The sequence below is a fragment of the Antennarius striatus genome, chromosome 4 (assembly GCF_040054535.1).
Source record: "Antennarius striatus isolate MH-2024 chromosome 4, ASM4005453v1, whole genome shotgun sequence".
NCBI lineage: Eukaryota > Metazoa > Chordata > Actinopteri > Lophiiformes > Antennariidae > Antennarius > Antennarius striatus.
Genome location: NC_090779.1, coordinates 5,222,915 through 5,247,527, shown reverse-complemented (window position 1 = coordinate 5,247,527; position 24,613 = coordinate 5,222,915). Strand labels below are relative to the sequence as shown.

At 39.0% G+C, this 24,613-nt stretch overlaps 2 protein-coding genes across 2 annotated transcripts in view; both read left to right on the top strand.

Moving 5' to 3' along the window:
* The window catches only part of znrf1 (zinc and ring finger 1), a 53,345-nt gene extending 35,386 nt beyond the window's left edge, over positions 1–17,959 (top strand). The window contains exons 3-5 of the mRNA XM_068312003.1: positions 10,879–10,984; positions 11,961–12,044; positions 12,964–17,959. Coding sequence (XP_068168104.1) covers positions 10,879–10,984; positions 11,961–12,018 — 164 coding nt within the window. The 3' untranslated portion in view covers positions 12,019–12,044; positions 12,964–17,959. The remainder of the gene's footprint in view (positions 1–10,878; positions 10,985–11,960; positions 12,045–12,963) is intronic.
* Positions 17,960–18,762: 803 nt separating this feature from the next.
* Positions 18,763–24,299, top strand: gins3 (GINS complex subunit 3). Its single transcript, XM_068313823.1, has 3 exons — positions 18,763–19,021; positions 21,099–21,332; positions 23,504–24,299. The coding sequence occupies exons 1-3, from the start codon at positions 18,851–18,853 to the stop codon at positions 23,732–23,734; spliced, it is 636 nt and encodes a 211-aa protein (XP_068169924.1). The 5' UTR covers positions 18,763–18,850; the 3' UTR covers positions 23,735–24,299.
* The last annotated feature ends 314 nt before the right edge of the window (positions 24,300–24,613 follow it).

The window sequence follows — 24,613 nt, the reverse complement described above, 5'->3', positions numbered from 1 at the left end:
TGGTATAGTTTTAGAACATTAAATATTTGAATTGATCCACACAACACACTGCAAATTAAATTTACAACCAGGAGCATTGATGTTTAGAGCTTTGCTCAGTCTCACTCTATGTAAAACATCCGTTGTGTGAAACGGAGCAGGAATGTGCGAGCCTGTTGTGTCAAGGTCTTTTCATTTTTTGCTTTATCGATCGCCCGTGTTTGTGCTGCTGTTTGTGACTGTCGACTCCTCCCTCACCGTCTCTCCATGCTTCCTTTCTCTCAATCAATCCACTGCAACTTGACACCTTTCATGGTCATCGCTCTGTTTCTGTACGGTCTGTGCAGGGATGATGCCTGCTGTTAGCTGATGTGATTTTCTACAACAAATGAATGTCAATTTGTCAACTGACCGGTGATGAGATGCCAAAATGATTGAGCTCATCAAATACCATGATTACAATGTAATGTCTTGTGATGGGGGGGGCCGCAACGATTCCTAGAAAGCCACATTTGAAGGAACCTTCAAGATGAAATACCTTGTCTTGAACGGACTGACCCAACGTGCAAATATCAAAAATATAGATCAGCTCTGGAAAACTTTTAATATTTCTAAAAGAGATTTTTAAATGGCTTTTGTTCGTATTTATTTTATAACCTTCAATGCTCTAATTAATGAAATCAAAATGACCAAATCTAGCAGAAATAAGTCAGAAATAGTGCTGCCAACACGCTGTCTACCTTCCAGACTGCTGTTCATTTCCTTGAGCTGGCAGCTCTTTTCATTATGGTCTGGGCTGCCACTCCCGGTTGCCTGGAGACACATGATTGACAGCAGCCATGTCTGTGCATTGCTGCTCGCAACTCTTTGGTTGACAGTTGGTTGTTTCATTCAAGACTGTGAGGATTTACGTCAGGTTTACGGGCTGGAGGTCACCTTGTGGAGGAGCTGGTCTGAGATGTGGATTTTAAATCCGCAGCTGAATTCAGAGCTTGTGAGAGGAAGAAGATTTAGTGAGAGAAACGGAGAGAAGAGTGAAACTGTGAATGATGGTGTACCTCGATGGCTTGACAGCAGACAGCGTAGAAGGAGAAAGTCTCCCATAATTCCTGTCTGTTCCTACTACTCTCTATGTCCAGTCGCTCTTTATTTCCAGCTGATCAGTCTGTCCCATTCATGTTGTCTCTTTGGTTTTTGTGTCTGTCTGTGAGTTTTTGTGCCAACTGTGCAAAATCATTGCAATTTTAGTCGCTCTCTCTGTTCTTTGGGGTTTTTGAGCCCCATAAAATGGGCCGAGCAGCGATTTATCTCATTTCCCAGCATGCTCAGGGGTCTACTGTCAATCACCAGCAGACCAGCCAACCACTACAAATTCACTTTCTCACCTGCGGTACTATAAGCTTTACGCAGGTGTCAGCAGAAAGCAGCAACAATAGAAGAAGAAGAGTTGGACCAACATTTTGAGCTGGGCTCAAACAGAGATACGTCATTTTAATAGACTTATGAGATTGATATCAACACACATTTCAGTTCATGTTGTTAGTTTTTGTAATGTGTTTGGCTTAGTGTTGTGTTTGAAAGAACGTAACTCGATTGCAGCTTTAAGTGATCACAAAGCCCTGCTCTACATGACAGCGTGTAAGGAGAGAAGAGGTGTGAGGTCATCGTGAACTTTTACTGTAAGACGACTTTAGGACTTTTACAAAGAGCGCATTTTACTTCTCGCCCCGCATTTCATGAATGCTATGTTGAAAATACAGTATGAATGCATATGTAAATAACCCATATTTATTTATTTCTCTGAATCTTCCAATCATTCTAAATTTCTCTAAATATCCTTAAACACACACACCAACAGTGTTATTTGTGTCTGTAAATTTGCCATCTTATCTGTGGTGTGTGTGTAGCGGTACCTCTAATGAGTCTGTGTGAAGCAGATGAGGGTTAAAGGCGGCACGTGAGCTGACCGCTGTATCTTTTCTAAGCTTTGACTTTGCATGATGATATTTTAATGCCTCTACCTAAATATAGCCCTCTCATAGAGAGGGAGTGGGGCCACATGCTCATTGCGGAGTCAGGTGAATGTTATGGAGGCTGGAGGGTAGGAGGTAGTGTGAGTAAAACACCAGACAAAGAGAAAGGACAGATGTTTGCAGCTGAGGTTATCAGAGGACTCGGAAGCAGGTCAGCAGGAAATAAGTGCTGTTGTTCAGAGAAACAAAGAGAAACTCCTCTAACTCATAACTGATTTCCAGGTGGTAGTCACCAACGTCTAACACGCACACACACACACACACACACCTCTGATGTATAGCTAAGAACTGATGCCTTCATATGTATAATTATTTTAACTATACATCGCAGATGTTTATCCATTTTCTACAACAGTTTATTCGACAGAAGAATAGTTTGGAAGTTCTTTCCAGTGAGCATTTCAGATTTATTCTTAATTATGTCCTGAGAGACATTCTTTGCTCTCCTTTAAGTATCTTCAGAAGGTAAATTATGCACAAAAAAGGTCAAATATATTAGAAGGACTTTAATTGCTGAGCATGTACCCAGAAGTAAATGTTTCACTCTTTTAATGCTCCTCAGGAGCATGGGTCTTCTCTTAATATTGCAGTAAAACAAGTCCTTTGCAGTTAGGGCGCGAACAGTTTGATACTTGGAAATATCAGCATATATTTTCTCCAGGAAGAAAAAGTATTTCTATTTAGTTAAAATGAGTTCTAAACATTTGTACATTATAAATAATCATCATCTGACTGTAAAGGAACTGCTTTCTCTGGATGAAGTTGCCAAAACGTATGCAGAGGTCAGATGTTTACAGTCTTCTTTGAAATCTACTTTAAAAAAAAATAAATCTAACTTCCTGTATGAAGAATGAACAGCTGCCACCAAATCATAAATGTATTTTAAGTTGTGGTAATTTATGTGTAATGTACCAAGCACTTTTATTGAACGTTTAAATGCCCAAAAGGCTTCACATTTATCTGCAATCTGTCAACTTTAGATTTCTGTGGGTGTCTTTTCTTGAAGTGCTAGTGTTAAGTTTTCTCATTTCCACCAGCCTCACAGAGTATGTTGCAAGAAGAATACATGCATGTTTTCTGTTCTGCTATATATACAGAGCACTTTCAGTGATCTTAGACCCTTGTGGCAAATACTTGCTGTGGGCTTCTTGATATTGATAGTTATATTCATTCACTTTTTGGTGCAAAGGCATGAAGTTTGACCAGACAGTTTCACATCTATACTGTTGTGTAAACATGTGCACAGCAATCCACGTGACAGTCTTTATTTGTTACGTATGGTTTAAAAACATCATGCGACCTGAACACGGTGGCGCGTTCATAGTGTAATAAGGGTTCATTCCTTTTTGAAGAAGTTTCTGCTGTGAGGAAGCAGCAGAAAAACATTTTAGCGCTGGTTGACGAGGAGAAGGTGCCATGTATTAAAAATGCAAGCGCCTTGCCTACCTCAAAAGTTGGATCCTAGACTTAAAGCAAAACACCAGAATAAATGACATTGAGTTCACTGGAATACCAATTAACCAATGGTCCTATGCAAGGGCGGTGTCTGCAAGCAGAGAGGGGGAACCTGGCAGTGTGCTGGATGAGAGCTCCACCAAGAAACAGGTGCCTACATGCATACAGATTGATCTGGACCACAACCTTTTTGAAGTTTGTATCTGATACTTGCAAGAAACAACGATGCCAAACCATGAGATTTGCTAATTGATTTCCTAAAACTGGGCAGGATGCTCAAAGGCACACATGTGTATATTAATGAACATTTGATGAAGACTAATTCTGACATCGCAAAAAAAGCACATTACCTGAGGAGAATTAAAAAAATAAAATTTAAAAAAAAGCATGTGGCCTAGAGACTGTAAGATATTTATCCAGCTGATTAGATCAGCAGAGGAGGTCAAAATACTAATACTAATAGGCTGCACTTGGAATTGAGTGGAGGAACCAGAATTAATACAAAAATAAGGCTCTGAGTGATAATGGACATGTAAAGCAGTGGGTACAGGAACATGAGCAACAGGAATACAGTGACAGCAGCACATTGGACAGAAACAGGATATCGATCCAGACAATATCTTCTTCTCCAGCATAAACAACACGTGTTATTACTACAATAATGATCAGGACAACGAAAGGATAAACTACCCATAATCCACTTCTATTGCTGAAGTTTATATACAAAATTATAGCATCAGATATGATCTGTGTACATTCCAACAAGGTCAGGGAAGGGATGGAAAGCATGGTATTAAAAATGGGTAACAAAAATATATTCATGTGTGGGGATTATAATATTTATCTACTAAACCACAACAATCTGTATATTTAGACAAAGGGTTGAGAGCTAACAAGCTATGCTTCTTCTCATTTTCTTTTTCAATATGCTTTTAATTTTTTTCTGCATATGCAGAATAAACAGTACAGTCAATCAATCAGTGAATGAGTACATTTTTTCCATTGACTTTTCTAAATATTGACTTTGACTTTTCTAAATACTGTTTGTCCATTCTTCATGGACAAACAGAGCAGCATCTGTTAGCAGCCAACTGAAGCCATCTAGCAGCAGAAGGACCCAATAGTCCGAAATGGAAAATGATTTCCTGGTCCAGGCAGTAGTCTGTCCTGGTCAGCATGTGGCCCTCTTACTGCTAATTAGTATGTCCCAGTCTCAAGCAAAATTCCAGTTTTAAAATTGATCATTTTGTCAGAAACCGCTTTAAATGTATGTTAATGTCATGTCATTCTGTATTTTATGGATCTGTTAAATGGAAACTTGTAACACCTTTGTAATATAATTGTTAATATTGTGCAATACCAGAATTATCAGTTGATTTAAAAAAAAAAAATCATTAATCGCAACCAGACGGTTAATGCTCAGTTTCAAATGTCATTTACTTGGTTGTACTTTTGGAAAAAGTTTAAAAAAAAAAAAAAAGCTTCATTGGTGTTTCAATAAATAAAGTCATGATTAAATGATTAGAGGGATTACAATGTTTCCTGTTCAATAACATCTGAGCAAGGTTTGGACGAGTCATTGATGAGGTATAGAACCTGCTGAGTCTTTTCCTTAGTTTTATTTTTTTGCTATCACACACATCAGTGGTTCATGAGATGTTTGGATGATTTTTTTTTGTCTCAGCTCTTTTCATTCAAAAAAATTTCTCTTTTAAGTAATTTAGTATACAAAATACATGAGACTCATTCGTCAATATGTTGCTTATACATAAATTATACTGAAAAGAAATAATTATTGAAACAGTATATCTGAAGTTGCACTTCATCATTCATTCATTCATTCATTCATTCATCATCAACCGCTTCATCCACTCCTACGGGCAATTTAGAACAGCCAGTTAAATGTTTTTTGGAGGTGGAAGCCGGAGAACCCGGAGAGAACCCACGCAGACATGGGGAGAACATGCAGACTCAGCACAGAGCGGAACGCAAACCCAGAACTGCCTTGCTGTGCTGCGACAGCTCTACCCACCTCATTATTTTAATTAATTTTCATAGATTTATACTTCAGAATTTAATTTAGCTCCACATCTCAGGTCAGAGGAAAAAAGATTGGGAAGCTTGAAAATTCCACATTTAGTTGTAAGGCTTTCATGCTTACATTAAACAGAATCATCATCTTCAATATATCCATGAACTGCTGTCTTTCTCTGTTAGAGAAAGCCACCAACCATGCTAACAAGGTGACATTTATGCACACAAAGCAGTAACGCTCCCCCACAAGGTTTTCCACTTCCACATCCCATGTCCGTTGCACAAGCAATTTTTATGTTTGCTCATGTGTTTTGAGGCCAGTATTTTTTTTATCCAGTCAATGTTCTTTTCATGAATGTGCTCAAACTGATTAATATGTTTACTCTACTGAGCTGAGCTACATTAAAGAAATTAATTAATCATGAATTGTGCAACTGATTAAAACATTTAACCAAAAACAAATTCTTATTTCCCTGTGTTTTAATATTAGCCTTGTAGATGCAGAATGTAGGATCATGTGGTAGAAAAATAAATCCACACAACCATTTTCTTCTAGAGGAGATGACCGTAATCATCTCACCTACAGCCGCTTTTCTGCTTTGTGGGTCATGGGTGTTACTGGAGCCCATCCCAGCTGACTACGGGCGGAGGGAAGGGTACACCCTGGATGCAGCGCCAGCACATCTATTAACAGCACAGCAGCTAAATATCTATTAGGCTGTAAATGAAAGGGTGAAGCTGTTTGTTAGTGAGCGATGCAGTTGCTTTGGATACACACAGCTGTGTTCACTATGACGATGAAGATATGCCATTAGTGGACACACACACACGACTGAAGCGGAGCTAACTAGTTAGCCAAATGCTAGCTGACTTCAACAGCTTGTGAGGAACTTTCAGTGTGTAGCTCTGAGCCATGTCTTTACCACACACTGCTCATTCGCCCATATCCGGGTAGACAGTCAAATATGACTCAGGATTGTTCAAATCAGCATCATTTGTGACATCACAATTGGCGCTCTAGTAAATCAAATCGTGTTGATTCTGTCCGGGCCATGAATTCCTAAAATTCCAAATATTAATTGATGCAGGAAGGATTTAATTTCAAGATTCTAGGAGGTGGTAGGGTTAGGGAGGACCACTATGTAAATGTAGAGACCTGAAAAAATGTTTCTCTCATAATTTCTTGAGTACACGGAAGTGCGCTGTGTTCTTTGAGTCTCGGAACGCAGCACACACACTGATGCTGTCAGCCTATAGCATAGGTGTATGGTATCATGTAACTACCTACTAAAAATCTGCGATGCAGTAAAGCCACATCTTGAAGCGCTCATAAGTGAGAGTACTATGAATCAGTTTTCCAAGCTTTTATTTATCATAGTGCTGATTCTGTAGTATGTGCAACCAAAGTCTTCCAAAAGTTATATTACATGTATGTAAACAAAGATAAACAACAAAGAAAAACAGTCCAATAATTTGGATTGTTCAAGTCCAAGCCTTCTCGCCTTGAGGTGCGGCCACTCCTCACCATCACCCTCTCCAAGTTTAAGTCGACAGTGCACTACTTACAAGTTGTTTAAGGCGGATGTTGATGCTTTACAGGGGTGTCAAACCCCTGCAAATTTTCACTGAGGGCTACATCAGCATAATGGCTGTCCTCAAAGGCCCAGATATAGCTTATAAATGTAACTCAATGTAATGTAAAATACATGTAACTACTCCTTAATTTAAAATAACAGAATTTATTACTTATTCAAGTTACAAACATTACAGTTGCACAGAAAAATGTGTCTATTTGTTTCTCTGTTATAATATAAATCATTTTCATTTGTCAGATTGTGAAAAAAACCCCCACATAAATCCATCAATCAAGGGTCAAACTATCCAAGTGAATAAAGAATAATAACATCAAATGTGGTTTTGCTCAAAGCACACTTTTGATCTATTTATTTTTAGACACTGATCTTTTATGCTGTCGCTGGCGACCTTAAGTGATGTGGCGGGCAACATTTGGCCCTCGGGCCTTGACTTTGACACATGTGCTTTACAAGTACAGCTGAGCCTGATAGAACTATAGCTGCGCGGCTGGATCCCCACTAGACCCTGTGGTCTGTACATCGCTACTGTTACTGCCCTCCTCCCTGGTCAAGTGTATCTTCTCTTCAACTATTTTGTTCCCTCAGCAATTAACTATCAGATGTGGTTGCTCCCGAACCTGAACTGAGTAGAGTTGATTACATTCAGCACCAGCCAAGCAGTGTGGATATGACTGTTTCAAAGATGTTCAATAGGGTTTAGATCAGGGATCAATAGAAAGCCACTTCAGGGTAGTCCAATGTTTCCTAATCTTAGGAGTCAATGTACCCTGCAGATTGAAGACATCCTGTTCCAGATGCAGTGAAGTAGCACCAGATCATACCCGAGCCTTCTGCTTGCTTCACAATAGGGACAGTGTTCTTTTCTTGGTATGCTCCAGTTCTGTGTTTGTGAACACAGAACCCATCAGATCCACTTTGGCTCAAACAATGATGGTTGTTGTGAACTGACACTGATGTACCTTGTTGTTGGACTCCCCTTGAATGTCTTTGGAGGTTGTCCTGACCTTTCTGGTTACCATTTGTATTATCCATATTATGTCATCAATCAATCAATCGATCTTTATTTGTTTAGCGCTTAATCACATCAGCAGACATTTCAAAGCGCTGTAACAGACGGACAAACCCAACAGGACGCTTGAGTTTGCTCTGGAGCATCTGATTAACTCCTCTATCAGTGCAGCGTGTAAAACGAGCAGACTTCTTGTTGCCGTTTGGTCAATTTGAATAAGGCAGAGTCTTCCTCCTAGGGCCACACCCAGGGATATTGGCTGCTGTCCCATGGACCTTAAAGTTCTGAATAATATGTGCAACTGCGGTCACAGGAACATCAATCTCCTTGGAGATGGACTTATAGCCTTTACCTTTGCTTGTCTAATCTCTTTTGCTTCCTGTGGGCCATGTTCAGTGCGGTACACACCATGTCATCAAACTGCACTACTTGTCATCCTTTAAATAGATTGCTGTGATGGTACATAGATGATATACCTTAGTTTAAGATGATGTCCCTTTGGTCAAATTGTTTTCAAATTTTTCTAGAGATACTGTCATTTTTACCAGAAATAAAGAGCTCATTATCCTAAATGGAGATAAAATACGATAATTCAGGTAAACCACCTATTTATTTGTGTGTAGAGCACCAAGACGAGATGGTGTTTTTTAGAAAGGATCTGTACACATCCGTCTCACTGGACTTTAGTTGAATGTTTGTGATGGTGTACTTCTTTCTGATTCAGTTAAAAGTCACACAGATGGATTGATACAAAGAGCTTTGGATGTCGATGGAAATAGCCGACGGAAATAGCCAAAGTGTCCCGAACGCTCCCGATCATTAAATATGCACTCGTCATGAACGCCTCTCGTCCAATGAAAAACAAAAAGATTCTATTTTTACAAGCTAAACCCGCGAATTGGTGTACGACAAGGCGAGGACGATCGAGCAAAAGAAATTAAGAATCCAGTATTTTATTGTAGATTTTGTGTTCAAATTCTAATTGAACAACAAATGGTGAATGCTGGGAGGGGGTAGGAGTGGTGATCTCTATGACCGGCAGGAATAACCACTGATGCATGTAAATGTGTATTCACCTCGCTTGCTATTTTTCATGCCTTTTTAAATTGAAATGAAAAATCATATTATCGTATTTAAAAAACCCAAAAACTAAACTATGGCATACCAATGGTGTTGGTGGTGGTCAAAGTTAAAATGTCTTCTAGTCTAAGTAAAAATTGCAAGTAAACATTGAGTAATATTTTGTATGACCGTATCTTCACATAGTGAATTGAAGTTTTCAATTGTTGAATCTCACATTCATACCTGCATAAAGTAGGACAGAAATAAAGATAGTTCAGCTTGAACTGTTGACTTTAGTGTATTTTTGTAGGTAAACTGAACGGAAGATTTTGCCCTCAGAATGCACCAGAATGCAGGAAAACGACCCCATTTTCTAAAAAATTTTCCGGGGTCGGCATGTTGTGACACCATTGGTGTCCGTTGTGTATATCTGGGGACTCACGGAGTGGGCATGCTAAAAATGACTTTGACATATCAACAACATTTTTTGCCAGATTCACAATAGATTTTAAAATCACAAAGTTTCGGGCTACAGTACTGTAGAAAAAAAATACCTGCATTCAGCTTTACCCCGAGACAGGGTATGATGTTTGATCATCCCCAACTTAAAATAGAAATGAGTGTAATGTATGCCATGGCTGATTCTAAGGGGGAAAGTCCTGCTGATCTTCACGATTTTCTTCAGATCAGAAGTCTGAGTTGAGAATATGGGACAATTTACACACAGGCCTGTTTGGCTCTGACTATGCTTGTATCCATTCCTCCTGTTTAGCTGTCATGCTCAGCATTATCGTCTATTAAACTTATGGCAGAAACATGACTGGACAGACTTGTCTTTCAGAATTAGCCTCCATTTTGATAGAAAAAGACTTACTGATGGAATTGAAACAGCTGCTTATTTTTCAAATAAGCAGGCGTTTTGGAGGAGATCTGTGTTGGTGAGTGCAAGTATTTTATTTTTATTTTTAATGTCTGTGTCATTTTATTTTGTTAGCATTAAATCAATGGTAACAAAATAAATTGGCAAAGACACTAAAAAGGAAGAAGTAAATTCTAATCATCTGCAATTTACAATGTAAATCATGTGGTACAACATCTTTAATTGTTTTGCTGTTGCATATACTGAAAAACAAAGGCAAATGATCTCTTTACTTTTATTTTCAATGAATACTTTTTTTTCTTTATCATCTCATTGGTTTCTTGTATGAAACGATGACAGTGTGCAGTTTATTGGACAAACTAGTTAAAGTTGTATAACGTACTTTTGTTGTTGTTGATAAATTCTGTTGACTAAACTCTAAAATCTGCCTTTTATATAGAGTTTTGGGGGTATCTGTGATCTAGTTATCTGGTCTTCGTTTTGGTCGATGCAGTGTGAAAAGTGTGATTCTGTCTGGATTCTCAAGCCTTGGTTTCATATTGATGGTATTATCAGGGGTTTATATAGCAGTACTATTTAGGTAGGACTAAGTAGGAAATCACTGAAGGCCTGGACATGAAATGCACAGCCCACCAGTGGAGTTACTTCATTTGTCCTCACCACTCAAGGCTTAAACTGCAAAACATTACCAGCACACTCTGCATGATCAGTCTGCTCTCCTAACTGCTCTCTCCTGTGTTTGATATGCCAATGTAGTCTGAAATTGTTGGTGCATACTAATATATCTAATGTGTGCGTGTGTGTTTGTGTCTGTGTGTGTGTGTACTGTAGATGACGTTTTGGCGAGGGATGCTGGGGAGTGTGTGATCTGTCTAGAGGAACTGCAGCAAGGAGACACCATAGCCAGACTGCCGTGCCTGTGCATCTACCACAAAAGGTTTGAACCGTTGCCCATTATATGATTTTGCACTCTTTCTAATTAAATCCACTAACTCTACTCCAGTAAAGATATTTCTCAAAGATGAACAATACCTGTTGCTGTTGATGTAGATGTTAATTAAGAAAAAGCGTAGTATACCAAGTAGCTGTGAATAGCATTTCTAAACTATGATAAATCACAGTCACATTAAGTACCTGATATCTATGGATAATTACCACACAGACAAATGGGAGCAACTTGCTTTTCAAGTGTCTATCTGTCACTACCTGTGGTATTACCCATCAGCACTAGTACTTCCTGTCACTTTAGATGATGTGCCGTACGAATATAGATGAGTTAAAATGAGCTCACGTTCAACATGACACATGATAAATGTATTATCTTGGTTTTATTATTAAACAACTCTCTTATGGAGCGTTATTCTTTTTCTTTTTTTTCTGGTTACACCATGTTACTCAAATCACATATTAAATGCAGAACTTTCATTTAGTTCTTCTTCATGGTATCCTACCTCCCGTTAACTGGAAAATCCTCTCCAATCACGTGCAAATGCGAGAGAAATAAGGGTATTTGGATCCATAAAACGTAGTGACAATGCTAATTGACAAGTTATATATCCTCAAGTGAGTGTGTAATGTTTGTTTGTATATTGTTTGTGTATTCTGCTAATGAAGGAGTGCATGGAAGCCTTCCAACATGTCTGTGTTGCTTTAGCAGCAATTCTCCACTGTACTCAATCCATTTACAACTTCAACACCATCGTTATCTTATGATATCTCTGGCTGCATCACATTTCTAGTTATTTTACTATTTTACGTATTCCATCTTTCGTTAGCATTTAGCAATGGCTTTTCTTCACCCCTGTACACTTTTTATTAATCAACTGTGAATCTTTCACCTAACTTAACGCTGACATAGCATTTGACTGAATAACTCACTGTGTTACTGTCTGTGCGTCTGTGTATACCTGTAGCTGTATAGATTCATGGTTTGAGATCAATCGGTCCTGTCCTGAACACCCGTCTGACTGACCATCAGGCCCACTACACCGTTCAAGGTGAGACCTAAACCGTATTTTAATCACTGCAAGATAAGACTATGCATGTTTCAGCCATCTGTTAATATTGAGATTGGGTCCATTTGTAACCTTTTTTTGTCAAATGATGCATTTCATGCATTTTATTGAATATAAATTAATAGTAGAAATGAGTATAGGAGGTCCTCAAACATATTAAAAAATAATGTAAATAATAACTCTGAAATAAGAGTCTATAAATACAGTAGGAAGATGCTAACAGCCCTTTGAGGCTGTATTCCACGTCAGTGCTTTTCTTATCGAGCAGCTGATGTCAAATTTTGTGAAAGAGAGACAAAACATATATAATATATAATGTTATGTAATCTATTGTTTTAATTTGCAGTTGTTCCCCATAATTTGTCTTGAGGGATCCTTGAATTTATCATTCAAGTGTCACTACAGTCTGTCCATCTTCACTTAGAGTCTGACATTCTTTGTGTAGCAATATATTTGAACTTGAATAAGGTAAAACAGATTTAGACAATTAGATAATTCACATGATAAGTGAACATTTGGACCTAATTGTGTTGTTGTTGGAAAATTGGAGGGTCATCATTAGGATTTATCCTGCAGTTGCTGCAAATAAATAAAACCCATTGCAATCTGGTATTATTTTTGAGATGTCAGTCCAGAACCAGAATATAATTTTCACCGTTTTCATCATTTAAGACCCCATTGCTATGGATATAAGTTATTATGAATGTATACATTACTGTAATGATATTCATGTTATGGATCTGAAATTAATTTGTTCAAAAATGTTTTCCAGGGTACACATTTATACTAATATACAAAATGTTTGTAAAATGACAGTTTTCGTCTATAAATAAATGTTTCTCTACACATTGTGAGCCACTAATGACAAATAATTCTGTTTCCTCCGCCTGTCTCTCTCCAGGACAGTGTTGTCCTGCCAGCGATGTCTCGACACAGACACAACCAAATCTGATGAAACAATCAAAGCGATCAATATTTATCCTGACCAAATCCATCATCTTAACCAAGCTAATTAATCCATGTAAACGGAACCAAAAAAAAAATAGTGACTCTCAAACCACTGTACTTTGGAGAGCCTCTCCCAAACCCTGCATTTCATCTACTGAAGAGACTTCTAATAACCACCCTGCCCTCCTTCCTTGTCCTCCCATTTCTTCAAGCTAACAGAGTCCCTTAAAGGGCTTCATCTGCCTCAGCACCTGCCTCCAACGCAAGTGGCCATTTGCCTCCCTGACATGCTCAGGTTTCCAGCAGCTGGACTCCATCTTGTATCTGGATCCAGGCCTGTCAGTCTTTTGTGTCCAGCACTGTCATGGCCTTAACTGGGGAGTAGAGAGGAAGCAGTGCGGGGATTGGGTGTGATGGAAGAGGAAGGACACCACACAAAGAAGAAGGACAATGAAGAACGTGACACCTAGAGGATTGTTCAGTTGCAGAAGCTTGCTTTGAGAAGCAGACTTATTTAGTGGTGACATTAACAGACCGGTTCCTGCTATGCTTCTTTCTCATTGTTCCAACCTCAATTTCTGTCCCTCCTCAATGATTTGATTTACATTAACCAAATCAAGAGGTTCTCAAAATCCATCTTGGATCTGGTTTGCGCACACCTGAGCAGGCAGCGAGGGACGGAGGGTAAAAAACTGGGACGCTGGCTCGTCTTGTGTGATCAAGATGGAGTCTGGAACTAAAAGACGGATGGGGTGGGGAGAAGGGATCTGAGCATGCCCAGTTGTAATAGGTTGGGAGGAAGGGGCAGCAATGTAGTTTACGCTCCTACTGTGTAACGTGCGCTTGGGACGTCAGTGTCAGGCTTCACTCTGTATGTGTATGTACATTGTGTGTGTGTTTTGTGTGTGAGTGTGTGTGTGAGTGACATAGTGTGTAAGATGAGTGTGACAGCGGTGAGTGTTTATTGAAATGTTTACAGTTTAGATGTCCGTGTCACCAGTGTGTGCGACTGGCAGTCCTCCCTTTACTTTGCTGATGTTTACAGCTACAGAGAAGTGATGACGTGACACACTGTAAATTACCCACCTGACCTCTCTCAGTTTTTGTTTTTGTTTTTTTTGGGGGGGGGTTTTCTGCAAGATTTTTCACTTGATCATGATGAGTCACTTTCTGCCGAAAGCGTCCAGCATCGGAGTGCGCATATGACTGTTTGTGCATGTGAGTTTGTGTGTGTGATAACTAGAGGAACCTCTTGGTCTAAGCTACTGTCAGCTCCCCACGTTGTGTCTCTGGTAGAGTAGTTCTAGCTGATTTTGACTGGAGACACAAGGAACCCAGACCCAAAAGGCTTAGTGGTCCCAGTGTGGATCCACTGAATAGGGATTCTTTATTCATTTGTTCATATTTAATAATTTTATATCTTATTTCAATAATGTGAGGTTTTATTGACACTCCAGGATGCAGAGAGGTGATGTATGAAGACTTTCACAATGCTTCTGTGAACAATAGAATGGACTAAATTGTCTACCTTCATCCTGCGACCCAGAGACAACAGTCAATCAGCCCTGGGTTTCCCATCATCTGCTAATATATACACCTGCCATTAATGGGACATAGTGTTAAGTCTCAGGAAAAACACACCTTCGAATCATCTCGGACTCCTACATCAGTCACAATTTTTTAACACACTTAGACCTATTTTGGTATTTGAATGTAATGTGTCAACTTTTTCAAAAATGTTATCTCACATCATTCAATTGCATTCCCCAGAATGCCATTTCACAATTGATCTGTGGTATGTATGTGTAGGTATCGCATAAGTTGCGTGGTTACTATAATGACTGATCTTGAAAATTGGGGACATTAGGGAAAGAAATTGTGTCTATTGTGTCGATATGGCAAGCAGACTGCTCTAAACAATACAACACCCATAAGCCTTAGCTCTCATTGCAATGAAAATGGGGCCAAAGAAGGAGAATTTCTTTTCACCATGGTAAAGGATTATTTGCCTCCATTCATGCTGTCATGCTTAAAACAAGCCAACCAAGAAAGGCCATGACCACAACTCATGTTAAGGGGAAGGCCATCCCTTCACCATCCTAGGAAAGAAAAACTGACACCATGATAGAGACAAAATGAGAAATACTAATCAGAGTTGTAATCACTTCAGACAGCATTTTTGTTGGGATATGAATGATGTTTTGTTTTTTTGTTTGTTTTTGTTGTTTCATCTTAAGTTGATCCAGAATTCCAAAGCGAACTTCAATGTACTGAATGAGTTCTGAGTACGGAACAGAATTTCAAGCCGTAGTAGGATTTAATAGTCAAAATACACCTTTGTAGTCATAGTTGATGGTTCTCCTCATGCTTCCCTGTACTCAAGCCAACCAACCATAGCCCTTCAACTTTAATGGAGATATATCACTGATAACGCTATAGTCAGTTTGAATAAATATCAACAGAACAAATATTGATCCAGAAATAGAGTATAACATACACAGTGCGCCCTCGCTCTTTGCGGTTACTGCTTTCCATGAACCACACTTGATTAATAAATTCCGCGATAGAGCTACAAACTATTTTATTATTTACAGTAATTTAAACATTTATGACCCCATACTGATATTAAACCACCTTCCATCTGTATTACCTTTTCCCACACTCATCCACTTTTTAAAGCACTTTTGTGTCACACATAAGTCCGAGACTCACGGAACCGAGCGCACTTCTGAATGCCGTCAGCCAATAGGATGCGCATACGGCATCACGTGACTGCCTACCAAAAATCCACAATGAAGTCGCAAGCTTTGATGCAGGAATGCACATTGTATATCAAATTGTTCAATTCAATTGTGATAAGGGGGAATTTTCCCTCAAACATTCCACTTTTTCCTTCCCTCATGAATGACTGGACCTATACAGATGATATAAACGCTAGTCAGTTTCAAACTATTTGTTAATCTGTAAAAGCCCAACTTGATGCCTAGATGATGTCGGTGAAATCCCATTACTCTGGAAAACCATGATCACTGGCAAATCACTCATCAGAGGTTTTCCCAAAATCTTCAGAGGTCATTGGTCATCTTCTGTTTGGGGTGTAACCTTGAGAGCTGTGGCTGTATGTGTTTATGCAAAAGATATCTGTTCATTATATTTAGACCTTTTAATTTATTCATCACCATATGATTTGAGGTATAACTTTGCACTAAAGTAAAATGATGCGCAGTGAAGGTGACACCACTTACACTGGTCCCTGTGTTTTATTTCCTACAGTCACCTTTACGGGCGTGAATACCAGGAAGTTTAAAATTAAAATCAAATGGATGCAGTCAACTCCTAGTGGAGCCTGTTAACCATCACACGACGTGGCTGTACTGAGGATTTCAGTTTCCCCTACAATCTAGATGTTAAGTCAACACGGGCCACAGCGTAGCACTGCATTACAAGGGATCACAACAAATGCAGGTGCAGACAGTAGCAGTCAAAAGTGTTTGATCGATACTGGAGATATATATCAGTTTGTCAGCTGTTATTAAGGATTCAATAAATCACATGTGTGAGTATATTAAAGAAGTCACTCTTAAACAGGAGTCCACAAAAAATGATCAGCCAACTCTCAGGCAGCTGTACTTATATGAAAAAAACCAACCCTCTGATGAACCCACCATGTGCAAACGGCCCAGACCCAAATGGCTTAGGAACTAGCAGGTGATTAAAGTCAAACATCAGCTAAAAGCCTGATGCTAATGTTGCACTGACACTTATCATTAATAAAAATAGATTAAAATAGATACATGCATTTATAGAGATGTTGCATGATGAAGTAAACATAACAAGAGCACTTTCTGCAGCTATCATAAGCTCTGCAGAACTTTTTTTTTTTTAGCTTCTTTCAGTTTGTTGGTTTTTTCTTCTTGTAGGAGCATCATTTGGCCCCTACACTTCTATTATAGGTTTGTTTCACTTTAACATTTAGGACCAGCCCTGTTTCCACCCATGGAAGACAGAAGTTTATGAGAAATCTTTGATACACCCATTTTATGCCTCTTGATGGTAATTAATAGTGGATTTAACATTTACATTCTCTCAGAAATTGGTTTTGATAACCCACAGGTAAATTAACATGAGAGTGAATGCTCCAAATGATTCCAAATTAGGGTCAATGATGCATTGTGTTTGATGGAAGTGTATGAAAATACTTCCTAAAAAGCTCTCCATTGTAACTTAAGTTGATAATATGTCAGGTCACCCATGATTTGCCATTAACAGTTGCTTCTTGCTGTCAGTGGAGACTGATCTTTCTTTTAATGTTCAGTTTTCTTAGCGTGTAACATTGAAGCCCTCTTGAATATGATGTGCTTACAAAGCCTCCCAAGTACTTCTACAAATTAAGTGTTTCAAATGGTGAGTGTTGAGATCGTCCATTTTTTTATTTCAAGGCCGTGGCACATGGGGGGGTCAGAGACAGAGGGGAGAGTTGTTTCACCATAAATAGAAACCAACATGAAGGTGCAGAACAGTGATAGGAGAAGAATGTAAGATCTTAGCAAACCAAATTATAAAGCTAACTGTTAACCTCACTGCCTTCTTGTGTGACACAGAACATTCGCTGTGGCTCATGGCCAACAGCTAGGGGAAGGGGAAGATCTCTCTGGCAAATTACTTTTGCCAGAAAATATTTAAAAAGGCTCTTAGACTACTGCTACACTCAATAATATGGCCCCTGAAGCGCTGACACGCAGCTACAGAGGTAAACACAGTACCTTCATTGACAGTGACTTAATTTAATTTGACTTGTTTCCGTTTGTGACATTTCATTTCTGAGGATGTAAATGGCTGCCTGCTCTTTAGGCGTGCTGACTAACATGTCTGATGAATTTGATGTGCAACCTGTGGGATGAGTAATAATAATGACACATGTAATAATATATAATATTAAAAATGTCAAATACGAAAGATGACTGAGTTTTTTATCCTTTTGTGTACATTTGAAGAAGAGATAGCACCCTTGCAGGTGGGAAAACACAAGATTACAATGTAAAATCAAAGAAAACACAAAATAAAAACAACATACAATAATCATTTAAATAGTTTTCAACTGTTTTTCAGCTATATTTAATGAAATTCTAAGCTTTTGTAAATCTTATTAGACAAACATCCTATCATTGTTGTTGTTTCCTTTAATCCCCATCATCACTGCCATAATTATTTTTGAATTTTCAAGTGTTTTAACTGCTGAGTAACAAGAAGCAAGTGGAATTGGTGATGGAATCCTGCTGCCATCTAAAGCACATGTACGGAATTGCAGCTGACCTCGATGACGATGAGGATGGATGGATAGATGGATGGATAGCTCTGAAAGACGATAGATAGATAGATAGATAGATAGATAGATAGATAGATAGATAGATAGATAGATAGATAGATAGATAGATAGATAGATAGATAGATAGATAGATAGATAGATAGATAGATAGATAGATAGAAAAATACTACTTCTTTTCCTTTCGGCTTTTAATTAATTACCTTATTTTGATTATATTAGTTATAACAATTGAACTTTATACAAGATCACATTTGAATTCAGAAATCGTTTGGTTAAAAAATGTTTATCTTTATTTTAAATGTTTCAGGACACGACAAACAGGATTTTTTTCACCAATCGACGCAACTTGATTCGATTGCTCTTGTCTAGACAATAGCAGCGCTCTCATTGGTTAGCAATCCTAGGCGCCAAAACAGTGAGGAAGCGCTGTGGTAAACACGACATGAGAGATTTATTACGTCCTTCAGTGAAGTAAGCGGCTATAAATCTACGTTTGATTTGTAGTGGGCGCAGAATGGACACCCGGTCGTATTTACCCGTACAGCCCGGCGTGGGGATGGAGGAGAATTTCCTGTCTCTTGACGATATTTTGCTGTCTCATGAGAGACTTCCTGTCCGGACAGAGTGCGCTTTCCCCCGGCTTGGATTCCTTGAGAAGTCGAGTGACTCCCAGGACATCCCAGAGGTTGGTAACGACCACCAGATGTGGCGATATGCATTTCTTTAATGCTAAATGTCTATGACAGGTACATAACGTAACTTTCGGTCGGTATATCATTTAACTTATATACATACTCGGCAGTCCCAAATGACTTAAGGTGACAAAAATAAACACCAAGGAACCCCTTAAGTATCCCCACAGTGTATCCCTGCCCTCACCCCCTGTTTGCCCCCCCTCCTTTTGAAAGAGTGGTTGTGTCCCCTGACGTCGGGGGGCACAAAGGAGGTCCTGAGTCTCTGTGGAGGAGCTCGGTGACAGCAGTCTGCCGCTGAAGGAGCTCCTGTGTTGGGCAAAAGTGTGCAGGGGGTGGGTGGTGTTACCCAGGATCGATCTAAACTTGGACATGGTCCTCCTCTCAAGAACAGTCCCCACGGAGTCCAGGTCCAGGCCGGTCGCAGAACCAGTCCTCCGCCTGTCTAGGCGCTTGGTGTCCCGTTTTCTGACGGCACCTCCCCAACACACAATGGCGTAGGACAGCACACTGGACACAAGGACTGGTAGATCAGTCTGAGCAGATCAGCTGATGTTTGAAGGAGGCCAGCCTCCTCAGGACATACATCCTACTCTGACCTTTCTTGTACACACAGTCCAAGTTGTATGACCAGTCCAGTCTGCTGTCCAGCTGCAGCCCCATGTGCTTCTAACTCTCCACAACCTCCACCTCCTTGCCCCTGATGACCACCGGCTGTGGGGAGGGGGGTGCCCGCCGGAAATCAAGCACCATCTCCTTGGTTTTGGAGATGTTCAGCCGGAGTTCATTCTGCTGACATCATCCCACACAGTCTATCACCACCTTCCTGCACTCCCTCTAGTCACCCTCCCTGATACATACAATATAGGAAAAAAAAAAAATTTTCACGTTCAAATGGAAAAACAACAATTGACAAACGTTGCTAACAATACTGTAAATAACTCATACTCAAGAATGAGATACAGCCCATTAAATCATCATCATCATGGATATGTACAATTTCCTCCGGGATTAATAAGTATCTGTCTGTCTATCTATCTATCTATCTATCTGTCTCTCTGTCTATCAATTCATCCATCCATCCATCCATCTCCCTACCTACCTCCCTACCTATATATTTGAATAAGCTCACTTGAAAACCTCACGCTGTCACCTTCCGGCGTCTACCCAGAAGTTTTGGCTTTGTCAAACATAGTGGTTAATATTCTTTAATCGTGACAGACCTCACGCTGTCATCTGGGGAACCCCGATGCAGAACTCATGAAGCCGACGTCTACTCGGATGGCCGGACCATAAGTCCAAAGCGGTCTTAGTCTTCGCGTTGGTCAGTCCCACACACACGGAGCCGTTACGTCTTCGTCGGACACAGCGGTATGTTTTCTTGTGACAGCGAAGAAGAAAAGAAAAGAAAGTTTTATTTTTTTCTATTTTTTTCTACTATTTTTCTATTGAGTAATTTCCATGCATTCCCGCTAGTTACTTTATAACAATAGACGTGCGTGTGTGCCCGGTCCAAAGCGGAGTTAAATATGTTGCCAAATACAAACTGATTTTAGTCACGCTCATAAGCAACTGTAAATAATATAAAACCCGCATGTGTGTGTGTTTGTGTGTGTGGATGACGTCACAATGGCCGCTGATCTGAAATGAACCATTTTTGGACTCTTGAACAACTTTGCAGCTGTACAGTTGATACAGGGCTCATTTGTTTTCCGGATTCTAGGAATTGGTAGGAAGACCACTATGTATTTGTAGAGACCTGAAAAAATATTCTCATAATAGGACCCCTTCAATTCTGATACAATTCTGATACTAACCCTAACCCTAATACAAGCATGACTTTTTCAGTGATCTCTGCAGCCTCTGATAACTTCATGCTGTGTTACTGTCTCACTATCATAGCCAATTAGATTCTTGAGTTGGACAAAGGGATTGTTAAGACCAAAATATTTTCTGTGAAAAAATGCAACTATTGTTTATGAAGAATAACTCAAATACTTGCAGTGTGGCTGTCAAAAACCAGGTGTCCTCACATTTCCTCCATTGTGAAGTTTGCTCTCTTTATCTCAGGGTACAAAGATGGAGCTGCCTCTGTGGCTTTCCAAGGGATTGCAGGAGAAAAAGAGGAGAGTGCTGTCAGTCGAGCTTCCAAAGGTGTACAGAGAGGTCTGGAGGACTGTGTTCAATGCTGATCCCAAGATGGTGGACCTACATAAGATGGGACCCTACTACTATGGCCTGGGATCCCAGATGCTGCACTTTGACAGCCCAGAGAACACAGAGATTGGACAGACATTGCTGCAGGTGAACGTTATTCAATTATAGCAGCGCTTCTCAATTATTTTCTGTTACGCCCCCCTATCAAGAGGAAAACAATATGCACCCCCCCCCACTCTCCGCTGCGGCTATAATTAATATCAATTGTCTATAAAATTGTTATAAGTACACCTCTGCATAACGTTGTATCCTTATTAACATTAAAGAAGACAAAAAAGAAATATAGTTCAATTGATAAAGAAAATTTTTTATAAATATTAATTTTAATTTTATTATTTTTTTAGTCTATAACAGAAAAGATCTTTAGTGCAACAATTTGCCTGAAATTTAAAGAAAAGCCTTGTTTAAACTGTAAATGTTCTTGACTATCTTATTGCACCGTTTCATACTCAAAAATTTAATAAAATCAATAAATAATTTCAAATTCAGTTCAGCAACATTAACTGAGGAGCACAATATTTGAAACGTTTGAACTTACAAAACACAAATGAATAAAACAATTTGTGCTGATTTTTTCTTTCATATTTTATCAAAATGAAGTCAGGATTAATGGTTACAATGAGGTTGTTTAGACACAGCTTTTCAAAACGAGGTTTGAAGCTCTGCACTAGCACTATTTGAGAAGTGCTGACTTATACTAAGATAGGAGGGTTCATTTAGCATGAGGAGTTACTAATAAAGTGCAAGGATTTAATGTCATAGATATAAAAAAATAATTTTTAGTATGTAGATACAGTATACCCCTGGACATGTTCCAGACAATATCTGGTATTTTTCAATAATTAAAGGTCCCGTATTGTTTCACTCACCTGTCAGACGTGTAGCTACACTATATTTGAAATATTTTGCCTCAAACTGATCCATGGTCTTGAATTTCAGCTGTCTAAAAGTTACTCAAATCATCTCTACTCAGAAAAGGCTGTTTCCGGCCTTCACCATTAAATGCTAATGAGCTCTGTCTGTCCACACCTGCTGCATGCCCCTGTCACAGAGAGGATGTGACTTAAGGTAGCATGGATGTACCGGGTTCACCTCAAGAGACAAACGTCTGACACCACATCTGACTAGTTGCCATTTCTGCTGCAACCCACGCCGAGAAGCACCGTTCCATATGCACATCTCCAACAGTATATACACAGACTGAAGTTGAGCTAACTAGTTAGACAAATACAAGTTGAGTTCACTCATGCTCATAGGCAAATATAATCAAAATGTTACAACACTTACCTGTGGCCAGGTGCAGCCACAGCATCCTGTACGGTTGGGAGTGATCATTTCATGAAGGTCATTTTTTCAGGAGAAATGTTGCCCCTTCCTGATGGTGGCAGTTATAATGTCAGAGATCATTTACAAAATTCATAGAATCATTACTGAATCTGAATGTATTTATGCTGATGAATATAATGAAGTCTTTTACCAATACACCTCTTTGAAACAAGACTTTAGTCTCGGAGGGGTTCTGGGTTTTCAGCTGATGGAAATGGATTTAATTGTGTGATGATTGAGACATACAGTATGTAACAATTTTCAATAACCAAGCAGTTTGAGGTTTTAGTTAAATAAATGATAAATTATACTCATTAATCGATTGATTGCAATTTGAATGTCTACTATCATACTGCGCATTCAACCAAAAGGCTTTGACAGTGTTTACATTGCTGGTGTCACATTAAATCCCTTAGTGTTAGCACACTACTACAGGTAGATGGTGCTGCTGCTCTTACTGGCAGGATGAATCTAATTTTATTGTCTGGCAGATAAACAGAAAGAGGACTGTTTATCTTAGATATGTATGTATACACATCCAAGTTTTATCCTTTATTATTAGTTGTCTTTACCCACATTGACTCCATAAGAGAATCCACAATCCTGTCTAGCACCCTGTGTTTCTCAGCTCACATGTTGATGCAGTGTTACTCTGCAAACTGAACTTGTTCTGAAGGTTTCCTGACTGTAAGCATCTTGTTTTTTTCTGGCAATTGTGTAAATGATGCATGAATCTGTTTCTATAGAGACCCTTTAAACTGTGTCCCAGATACTGCTCAAACTGACAAATAACTTTTGCCTGATAAAAAAGAGGAAATATTCATATGTTCATATTTTATGTGTAAAATATGTTAAGTTACTCTGGCAGTGGTATGGACAGTCTTCTTCCTCTTCTGTATTTGGTAACAATTTTGATGTTGTCCTTTATCTAGACATTCATTGGTCGGTTCAGACGGACCATGGACTCTTCTCAGAATGCATACAATGAGGACACGTCTGTGCTGGTGGAGCGTCTGGACTGTCTGGAGAAAGCTCTGTTCAGGTCAGGGCAGAGCGGCCTCAATGGCTTCCAGAGCTGGGAGAAAGGTCAGGCGTCACAACTAACCGCCTCCAATTTGGTTCTCAACTACCGCAAGAGGAAGATGGCCGATTTACAGCAATGACCTCAGCATCCAGTTTAAAGAAACGGACAGTGGTCAGGGCATAGTCAGCACTTCACAGTAGCAATGGCCATTTCACAGAATAATGACCATTTGTCTGTGAAATTAAATTAAGTGTGCGGTGCATGTGAAATTTGAAAGCAATGGAAAAGTTGATAATGGATGTATAAATACTCACTTTTTGTAATTTTGTAGTTGAGTATTGCTTAGTTGTTTTCACCATCAAATAAATATTGTAATAATTTACTGATTAGAGCTTTTAAAATGTTAGTTTTTTCTGTTTAATATCATGATTGTTTTCTTTGAAAATGTCAAAATGAAACTTTTGTAATAAACTAGATATACCTCTGTCTAATGATTACCACATAAATGCAGCTGCATTGTGCAGATAGGTAGAGGTCACTTCCGAAAGCTGACTGCTGCATGGATAGGAGTGTGATCTTCACATGTCAGAAATCAAATGCTAGTATCAATCACCATATTAAAAGTTAACCTTTAAATATCAAAGATGCCAGTTTTTTGCTGATCAATAGATTTCTGCAAATTTTAATTCATTTATTCATTCATCTTAAGGATGAGACCGTCATAATTGTCCACTGACAGTCCAATAGAAAAGTTAAAATATTGAAGTGTTCATGATATGTAATGGTTATAATTTTGTTAAAAATCCCAGAGTTGGTCATTAGCTCAAAATGCTACAAGATTTATTTAAAAATGTTATTAGATTTTTCTTTTTTGAAACTTGATACAACATAGTTCATGATTTATAAGGGGGTTTGTCAGTGGCTCGTGAAAATGGGACACTTCCTATGAAAGGGAGTGACATAAGTGATTATCTGAAAATTTAACAATTACTGTGATGAATAGGAATAAAGTGCTGAA